Source organism: Zea mays, chromosome 1 (genome assembly GCF_902167145.1).
Source record: "Zea mays cultivar B73 chromosome 1, Zm-B73-REFERENCE-NAM-5.0, whole genome shotgun sequence".
NCBI classification, from domain to species: domain Eukaryota; kingdom Viridiplantae; phylum Streptophyta; class Magnoliopsida; order Poales; family Poaceae; genus Zea; species Zea mays.
In genome coordinates this window covers 267,784,997-267,795,574 of record NC_050096.1, presented here as the reverse complement: position 1 = coordinate 267,795,574, position 10,578 = coordinate 267,784,997, and the positions used below count along the sequence as shown (strand labels likewise).

The window sequence follows — 10,578 nt, the reverse complement described above, 5'->3', positions numbered from 1 at the left end:
TATAAATACCCCCAACCACCCCACATTCAAGGCATCCAAGTTTTCACACTTCCAACCACTTACAAGAGCTAGGCATTCAATTCTAGACACACTCAAGAGATCAAATCCTCTCCCAAATTCCACACAAAACTTTAGTGACTAGTGAGAGAGATTTGCTTGTGTTCTTTCGAGCTCTTGTGCTTGGATTGCTTTCTTCTTTCTTGATTCTTTATTGCGATCAAACTCACTTGTAATTGAGGCAAGAGACACCAATCTTGTGGTGGTCCTTGTAGGAACTTTGTGTTCCAAGTGATTGAGAAGAGAAAGCTCACTCGGTCCGAGCGACCGATTGAGAGAGGGAAAAGGTTGAAAAAGACCCGGTCTTTGTGACCACCTCAACGGGGAGTAGGTTTGCAAGAACCGAACCTCGGTAAAACAAATCCGCGTGTCACACCTCTTATTTGCTTGCGATTTGTTTTGCACTCTCTCTCGTGGACTTAATTATATTTCTAACACTAACCCGACTTGTAGTTGTGATTATTTTGAAGAATTTCAGTTTCGCCCTATTCACACCCCTCTAGGCGACTTTCAATCGGCACTGGAAATATGCTAATAACAATTATAACAGTCCGATGTCATTTCTTCAGTTCGCGAATTGCTTGGACAGGGTGACAACAGTGTGAAGCCCGCTAAAGAGAGTGGTTGCAAAAATCTCTACTCCGACCCCCACCTAAGGCACCGACTCGCCGGGGACAGAGAGAGACCGACGCGCCGGCAGATCCCAAGCTCACCGGAGAGGGGGAAGAGGGCGACCGAAGGCGGCGATGGGTTTCATCATGGACTTCGCGGAGAATATGATCCTCCGTCTGATGGAGGACCCGGACAAGCGCGACCAGGTTCGGCGGGAGCATGTCTACAAGATGAAGGAGCGGTGCGAGCGCACTAAGGCGGCGTGGAGCCTCCCTCTGCGCCCCTACGGCTTCTGGACCTTCGACCGCTTCAACTCGCAGCTCTCCTGGGATCCCCAGATCAGCCAGGCCGCCGGCCGTCGGGACCCCTACGATGACCTCATCGCCCGCCACTCTGGCTCGCCGCCGTCTTCCTGAACACCCGTTCCGGTGCGCTCCTGTTTTTCTGCTGGATAGATTTCGATGCTGTCCCGTCGTCATAGGAATTTGGGCAAATTGATTAGGGACATGACGGTTTGGTTGGTCTCAATTGCTGAGATGGTCGGATGGGTTCCTGCAGGATACGCTTGTTATTTGGCGACAATAGATAGAGCCTTCTGCTGAGAGTTGTATTTAGACGAATTGTGCGCTGGTTCTATCTAGGGTTTATTTATCTCGCTGTTGGTCGTTGGTCGAGAGCTCTGCTGATTTTGATTTGGCCGGTAAAAATTCGGGGCGGATTACATTTGGTTCAACTATCGACGAGTTTCGTAGGTTAGGTAAGTGTTAGATTGGAGGTTGCTCTAATGCAATGAAGCGGGAGCAGTTTATGTTAGTTATCTTATCCCTTATGCTGTCTCTTTGGTGTTGGCAGCGAGTTTAAAGTAGATATTTATGTATCTTTGCGTTTCCTCAGTAGTATGCATTACGTTAAACCATGTAGACTTGTTATTTTTCAGTGCTCTTCTGTGTCTTTCTTTTGAACATGAAGTTATGTTTATTCTCAACAGTTTGCATTTCTCAGTAGGCTGCCATAGTTTGCTTAAAATACTGGGATTAAGTTTGTCCAATAACCCAGGTGCCTGAATGATGCACTTCAAGAACTAAATTCTACTTATGAATACATTTGTAGACATGTACTACATGATGGAGTAATCATGCTTTTATACCTTGGACCTTTAGTTGACATAGAAATGGCTGCTTTGAAGTTTGAATTTGACTGCTCTAATCAACATTATGTTTACAAGTTTAGCTTTATTAATTGCTGACAAATTAAACTGTGGAACTATGTAATTTTGACTGTTATGGAAAAAGTAATCCTTGACTAGTAAGTATCTTTGGTGAATTGGTGGTTTTTCAGTATGCTGTCTGGGAAATCAGATGGTTGCATTTGAATTTTCAGAGGCTGAGTTTATACATGACGATGGGGCACTTAAGTTGTAATCAATGTCGGAAGTAAATGATCTCTTCACGTTTGTGATTTATACTCCAGATGTTCATTGTGTCAGCTGGGACGCTTTCAAACAAACTGGAATCGGTCATATTCTCATAACTACTTATCAGTATGCGACTGATAAACTTATTGTTTTTTTTAAAAAGGCATGATTATGTATGTCTGTCTATCCTAACTAGGAGACTACACCACACATGGATGTAAAGACAAAAATAAACAAAAGAGTAGAAGTTACAGGGGAATTTTAGGTTATGTGGCATGTGGGTTATCTAGAGCCTGTGGCAATTGTGGGCACTCTGTGTGCACTGGTACAGAGGCAATCTCTGTCCACTACTTTTTCTTGTTTCTTATGCAGTCTTCTTGTAATATATTTGCTAATGGCTTAAAGTTGACTGTCAGTCTGTGGCGCTATACCCATGCTAGATGGAGGTTTTGAGCCTAATGTGTGTTGCTTTGACTGTAGTTTTCTGTTTGAAGTGTAATGTCAGCATGACCATATATGGTTGCACCATGTGCACACCAGTATATGTGTGCTGTGTGCCAAAAACACACTTGCAGCGACTTAATGAAATTATGCCCCCCCTCCCCCACACATAAAACAGTTTGAGTGATTGAGTCACTGTTTTTTTGGAAAAAGTCCATTTTGCTACCCTCAACAAATCTCTTTCCCCATTTGACACCCTATACAAAATATTGACTTGATCTAGTTCTTCAAACTATTCAAATTAGTCCAATTCTTCCTGTACAAGTTGTGTTTCTATTTTTATTTTGGGATGATACATTGCATCATGTTCTATGACATTTTGATAATTTTATGTCCGTTTCTTTTAACATCTTCATATCTCAAGGGCTAGGTCTGTAGTCATGAAACTAATTGCGAAAAAAAAACATGAAATGTGTTTTGTTACATATGCTACAACATCAGCTGCCACCCCACAAAATGTGTTCCTAAAACTCAATAGAACTAGTAGAAGGGAAAAAAAAAGACAGATACCATATTTAATCTGGCCTGGAAAGTTTTTTTTAGAACTTTTTGTTTCATTCCTAAACCATGGAGTTGATGGGGATTGGAGGGGATTAGGAGGATTTTGACTTGTTTGGGATTTAGTCCCCGTCAACCCCTCCCATTCTCCTTGGTTGCAAGAGAAACCGAACACCACCTTGGGGGGATGGGGTGAATGGGGCCTATATTTCGTATAGGGGGTCTAAAAAGCAAAGTGAATAGTTTGAAGTAGTAAAATGGACCTTTTCCTTGTTGTTCCTAGGCTAATTATGGAATATCCTGATCAGCCATTCATGGTATCTCTTTATCGTCCCTAACAGACTGGAAGCCGCCTACAATCTTTTTATTAACTTATGAGACCATGTTTGAATGCACTAGAGCTAATAGTTAGCTGTTAAAATTATTTGAAGACATCCAAACAGTCTAGCTAATAGTTGAACTATTAGCTACTTTTAGCAAATTAGCTAATAGTTAGCTAACTATTTGCTAGTTAGCTAATTCCACTAGCAATTTTTTAGCCAACTAATTATTAGCTCTAGTGCATTTAAACACCCCCTAAGTCAGCGTGAACATGCAAAACATATGTTTTTATCAAGAATCTGACGTACATGTGTGCTCCTCAAATTCCTTTATTTTGAATTTCCAGATGGCCTTATGGTTTCTTTATTTGCCTACAGATCTTTGCCCAGAAGGTCTACTTGGGCATCAATAAGAAACTCTTTCCCCTCAAACTGATTGTGGTTCCATCCTCTTCTGTCTGGAAAATGTTGTCACCAAACTACCCTATTTCCTGTTCCAGTTTGGCATGGAAGTATAAGTTGTGTACTTCTATTCTCAAGTTGTTGTCTTTGTATTATGAAATGTTTCCAATAATCAGCAGTTTTTGATGTATGGTCGTGGATCCAAAGGTGGTTCTGTGCTCGGTTTTGCTCTGTACTATGTGGGTGTTTGTTTGGGATTATAATCTACTCATATTATATAATCTAACTATTTAGTTAGATTATATAATATGAGCCGATTATAATCCCAAACAAACAGCTTTCAGTTTATGAATTGCTTCAGTGACCTTTACTGAGTAGTACTACCCATTTCCTTGGCTATTTTGGATACCAGTCCCCATTGTTGCAGATTTCAGTTTTTGTGAAGGGCCAATGATCAGGTGAGTCCGGAGGCGGCTGAGTCATGGGTCGTCCAGCTTGTGGTCCATGTTTATGCGTGCATTCTGATAAACCATTGGAGTACAAGCACTGGACAGTACCACAGTGATCGTTTTGGTCACAGGAATGCAGGCCAAACCTGTATATCAGTATCACCGTATGTATCACTGCACACGGTTACTATCGGACCCGATGGAAAAGAACGAGATACCCCTGCGAGGCCAGAGAGCCAAGAGAAATACTAGTAGATGGTATTTGCAACTCTCCAATAGGAGCGCCGGTTTGGTGCATTGTTGGCTCCCATCTCCATGACCCATGAGAGGTCCCCGTTGGGCATCCCTCGAGTTGGTACAGAGATCCAGTGGTGAGCATGCGCAGCGTGATTGGATGCGCATCCGGTCCAGGCTTGTCATGCGAATGTTGGAGACTCCATGTTTGGTGTTTGTGTGAAGAAATATAAGGGTAGGATAAACTGTTTAAGAATGATAGCCCTGATGAAGAATGCAATGAAGTATCCCCTTATGACGGTTGATTCTTTTCTATCAAACAAAAGATGGTTAGAGGAGAAAGATTGACCGGTTTCATAGGTTATATGGCCGTACTATCAAGAGGGGCCAAATCATTTTGTTTAAACAATCTCTAGTGCCTCTTTTGCTCATATAGATTGATACATTTGCATGAGGTCATATGTCGTGAGTTTTTCATAGTTCTGTCTTAAAAACACTTAAAAAGTGTTGTAGTCAGTGCTAATGAGATATGAGAGAATGGCAGTTCTGTCTTTATTGCATGGGAGATTTTGTTTATATACATATGAAAGGGTGCATCCCTAAGGGGAGTGTCACTTAGGGAGAATCTGTTGCACACCTTGGATTGATCACATATACAATATACAATATTTTATAACACTCCACCTTGATCAATCCAACTTTATTTGATTATCTGGCAGTTGTTCATCAATATATTATCTCCTTAAAAATCCTGTGGGAAAAATAAGGAGTACACAATGCTTTTAGATCATGAGTAGAACTCACACTGACATCCAAAAGAAAAATGTCTATAATCATCATTCCTAAAAAAACTTGTGGAGAAAATCAATGATGAAGCATATAGCTTAGTTGATATTACCTCGTTAAAAACTTTGGATCATAAAACCTCAGCAAGACAAAAAACATACAAAGAAAAAGAGTGTAATATGATGGTCTAAAAACAGGTTAAATATCACGGAGAATTACTTCCCCTGATCCTTGCAAGCATTTAAGTCTTCTCATACCAATCCCCTCGACACATTTCTGAAACATGGAGTATGGTAGAGATTTTGTGAATAAATCAACAAGATTATCACAAGACTTTGTTTGCAAGATGTTTATATCTCTATTTTTCTGAAGTTCATGGGGATAAAATAATTTAGGAGCAATATGTTTATTAATGTTGCTCCTGATATGACATGTTTCCATTTGAACAACACAAGCTCAATTATCCTTATAGATAATGGTCGGTGATTCAATTGAACCATGGTACGATATTGTTCTCCTATGGACCTCTCGTCTAAAGAACAATAATATGTCTAAAGTCATCATCTCAAAAATACCCTGTGGGGAAAACAAATGATGAGACATATAACTCGGGCTAATATTTCTCCAAGGTAATTTCGTCAGAAAATCTGAGAAAACATATCAGCTAAGTGTCCTTAAAAACCCAACAGGAAAAATAAGGAGAGTAGTCATACTCTATTGTTGATCCATTTGAACTCTAGGTATACTCATAACCTAGTTCAAATATAACAATAGCTATGTCATACTGTATCATCCTTGAAAACTGCTATGGGAAAAATAGATGGTAGGCCATATGCCTTGTGTTGATGTTGCCTCATTAAAAACTTTGAATGAGAAACCCAAATAGGGGAAAACTCATGTAAAGAAAATAGTATAATATGATGTAGAAACAAGTTCTTCCGATCAAGAGGAAACTCCCCCTGATCTTTGTAAATCACTAAGTCATCTCATACCTGCTCTCAAACACATTTAAAAATGTGGAGTAAGGTATAGACTTAGTTCGTAACTTGTTTTTCATATAAACAACACGAAGTGTAATTATCTTCATAGGTAATAAGGTCAGTGATATTAAAATCATGACCACCACATACCCTCAGTATGTAGTATATCATTCTGTACTATCCCACGAAGTGTGCTATAGAATGATTAGTGTAAGTGACTATTAATTTCTGTTGATCGACATTTATCAAACAATAGGTCCAACTTATTTGAAGTGTGTCATTAATCTTGTACCTGGGGATCTTCTATAGATATCCAAGATCAGTATATCCAACTGTAACTAGATCATAAGTACTCTTAGAGAACATAACTCGATCTCATGTGTTGTTAGCTAGTAAATCATTGCAAAGCAATATCCGGTCGGATGCTCTTGCAATATACAATAACACATCGAAAGAATCAAATAATAATGATTCCCTCATACTGAATTTCTTCAATATATATTGGATATAGACAACTTTGTATCTAAGATACTCAAGAGAGTTTATTTTGAATTGAAAATCTCTTTCAATTCATATCCTCTATCTTGAACTCGGTCGATAAGAAATGTTTGTTTAGAAATATGATGCACATATTTAACTAAACATACCATTCTTCGTGTATCCCTTCGGAAGGAAGGATTCACTAGGTCGATTGTACCATATTTGACTGGGATACTCTAAGTCACAAAGACTTTCCAAGCATTACAAATTTGTGATTGGTGATTAGGTATTTGGAATCCTTCAAGACTACACAAATACCATAATACAGTGACTATATGTTGTCATTACATATATCAAATGCACATATAGATGATTTACTGCCCATATTATTGTATCAGAATTTTACAACTCACAAATAATGCTTGGGTTTGCGTATAAACCCAGATGCTACTAGCCATGCTTTCTCACCACCTCGTTGTTTCCAAGTCTATGAAAACAAACTTGTATATATCCATATTAAGATACCATGAAGTGGAAATAATTCAACACTTCTTTCCGGTGAGTAAGTCTATCTCTGCAACATTGTATCACTCAACAAGATCCAGTTTGAGCATACTCGTGCTCTGCTATGGCCATAGTCTTTTGGATCACTTGGAGCACATATACAATTATTGAGATGTATGTGTCGACACTTGTAGCTTTCAAATAACACAATTCTCCAGTTGACATAAAGTCATTTTCTTATGCACCCTTATGATACCTCGTGAAATCCCAAAATGATAATCAAGGGCTTACGATAACCCAGCCTCATCAGTGTGCACTGAGCTAGGTTGTGAATGTCTTCCATTCATAGGATAACACATATCCTCTAGGTGTCCACCAACGCTAGGTTGGTTACCAACGAATTGTTGGTCTGCATTTACTATCTAAGAAGGTCTACCCTTCAGCTGTTTGCAAGCATTTTAATCCCAATTTGTGTCCATACTTCTCCCCCTCTTATTTTCACCGTCATTGCAATAGGGAGTTGAGTGGTGTTCCATTTAACCACTCTTTCTGGCACTTCCATATATGATTAATTTGAGTGACACCTCATAGTAAATGAACATGGCAGTCATTTTGCAACTTCTTGCAAATCATTTGAACCCAAAGGATCAGTTTTAGTGCGTGGTCCTAAGCCTGAATGCTTACTGCATTCATTATAATTTCCTGGCATTCTTTTTGGTACTTGAAATCTCCCCCTAATGCCTGGAAAAAGCTCATGATTCAAGCTAGTGTACGGGCCATAAATAGATTCTCACAATGAGATTTTAAATACTTAATGATCAACGGAGAATGAATTCTCACATAGATCCCCAGCTTTCTGTGTGTCCATACATGTACGTTGCAGTGGTGAGATTGGGAAAACATACCCAATGTACGCATGGGAAATCTTTCATGGATTCCCACGTACTAAAACCATAGGGGAACTTGTACATGCAGTACATGCAGTTAATCACAAGTCAAGAGCATGCAAAACTTCCTGACTCCAACCATAATATAGCATTACATGCAGATAATTTAGACAGTCGGCTTCCTTTTCTCAAAATATAGCATTTGCAACCGAAAACTCTAAAATATGAAATATTCGACTTTCTACCAATAAGAAATTCATAAGGAGTTTTTAAGAGCTTTTGACAATATAGCCTATTTGATCATGACAAGCGATTTTTATAGCTTCGGCCCAATAAGATTGTAACATGTTATATTCCGCTAGCATAGACCTAGCCATATCAATAAGAGTTCTATTCTTCCTTTTAACAATTCCATTTTGTTCCAGTGTATAATTGGAAGAAAATTCATGTTTTATACCCTTGTCATCACAATATTAATCAATTCTAGCATTTTTTAATTTCGACCCATTGTCACTTCTAACTTTCTTGATGTCAAATTCAAATTGATTTTGAGTCAATATAGCAAATGACTTGAATGTTTCAAACACATTAGATTTATCCCGAAGAAAATAAACCCAAGTGAATCTAGAATAATCATCCACAATTACAAGGCAATATGAATTACCACCAATACTTACAAAAGATGTTGGTCCAAAAAGATCCATGTGAAGTAATTCCAATGGCCTATGAGTTGACATTTGACTCTTGTATGGATGAGTGTTTGCACTTGCTTCCCGGCTTGACATGAGCTACATAATTTATTCTTTTCAAACTTCACATCCTTCAAACCTCGAACTAAGTCATGCTTGGTTAATTGATTTAATTGTCTCATAACAACATGACCAAGTCTCCTATGCCATAACCACCCTAGTGAAGCCTTAGAGAATAGACAAGTTGTAAGCTTTGCCTCATTGGATGAAAAATCAACAAGATAAATATTTTCATATCTAAAAGATTTAAACATTAGATTGCTATCATCAATACTAGAGATTAGAACATCATCAACAGTGAAATTGCAACTAAAGCCTAAATCACATAGTTGAGCTACGGATAGCAAGTTGAAGTTTATAAATTCAACTAAAAGTACATTTGATATGGAATGGTCATTTGAGATAGCAATTTTACTCAAACCTTTAACCTTTCCTTTGTGATTATCTCTAAATGTGATGTTATCATAATTTGAACAACTTCCTCACTCATTTGGGTGAACATCCTCATAGTTCACTCATATCCCCAGTCATGTGTTGTGTGCAACCACTATCCAACACCCAATGGTTCCCTCCCGCCTTGTAGTTTACCTACAAAAAGGAAATCAATCTCTTTTAGGTACCCAAACTTGTTTGGGTCCTTGGATGTTAGTGACCAAGGTTTTTGGCACCCAAATGGATTTATTGTTGCTACCAACAATTGAATTGCCAACAAATTTAGCATGAACACCTTTCGCATTATGTGAAAGAACATAACAATGCTCAAAACAGGTAGAGGATATATTCTTAAACTTAGGACAATTCTTCTTGATATGTCCCTTCGTGTGTCACTTGTGCCACACTTTGTCACATTCTTTCAGAAACATGGTCTTTTGCTTCACAAAAGCATTCTTGCCTTTCTTGGGAACATATCTGTCACACCTGGTTTTGGAAGACAAACCAAATGCGAACCATATATGTGCCAGGATCAGAAACTCACCTACACAACGATTACATAATTTGACATCATCACACATTGCTCAAAATAAATAGCGAAAATACGAAACGTAGGGATAAGGCCTTCATAGGCAGCTGACTGGTGGTTTACCACTAACACAACTAGAACTCATCGTAGTCCTGGAACTCCTCAAAGTCCTCCATATTGCCTGCATCTCCTCCTGAGCACTGATTGCAGTGGGGACAATCTGGGGTGGGGTGATTTTTAAAGCAAGAGTGAGTACACATCAACGTACTCAGCAAATGTCCCATTTAGCTAAAGTGGACTAGCTGTATGTGGAGTTAAGGTTAAAGCAGTTGCTTTTAGTTGGTCAAGTATTTATTACTAATAGTAGAGCCAAGTTTTAGTAATAAACTCAGGTATTACCCAAAAAAACTCCCTCCAAGAGGAAATACCAGAAACCACATCTATATTCATCATCAGTAACCATCATAATAAAAGTATCCAAAGTTCTTCTAATCAAAGAGGATCCCAAGGTTGCTCTTAATCGTGAGCACGACTGACATACCAGTTTCTAACACTCTACAAAGGTTGCACACTTTACCCACGAGTCATGATCCCTTTCCAGCCTAGGTTGTACAGACCCGGTCTTCACTACCGAGGTGAATGGCCAGGGATACACTACATAGCCTTTACAAAGACTTTCCTAGTGCATAACTGCTCGTTAGGTTTCACCAGTCATACAAACATAGTACACCTTCCTAAGGTGGG

The 10,578-nt window shown here is 38.9% G+C and overlaps 1 protein-coding gene across 1 annotated transcript; it reads left to right on the top strand.

The window, feature by feature from the left end:
• The first annotated feature begins 652 nt into the window (after positions 1–652).
• On the top strand, positions 653–3,990 carry LOC103643821 (F1N21.17). Its single transcript, NM_001323612.1, has 2 exons — positions 653–1,097; positions 3,781–3,990. The coding sequence occupies exon 1, from the start codon at positions 804–806 to the stop codon at positions 1,083–1,085; it is 282 nt and encodes a 93-aa protein (NP_001310541.1). The 5' UTR covers positions 653–803; the 3' UTR covers positions 1,086–1,097; positions 3,781–3,990.
• The last annotated feature ends 6,588 nt before the right edge of the window (positions 3,991–10,578 follow it).

Bases quoted from the DNA above. Each gene is read 5' to 3' on its own strand.
- LOC103643821 (NM_001323612.1), top strand. From the start codon at position 804: ATGGGTTTCATCATGGACTTCGCGGAGAATATGATCCTCCGTCTGATG.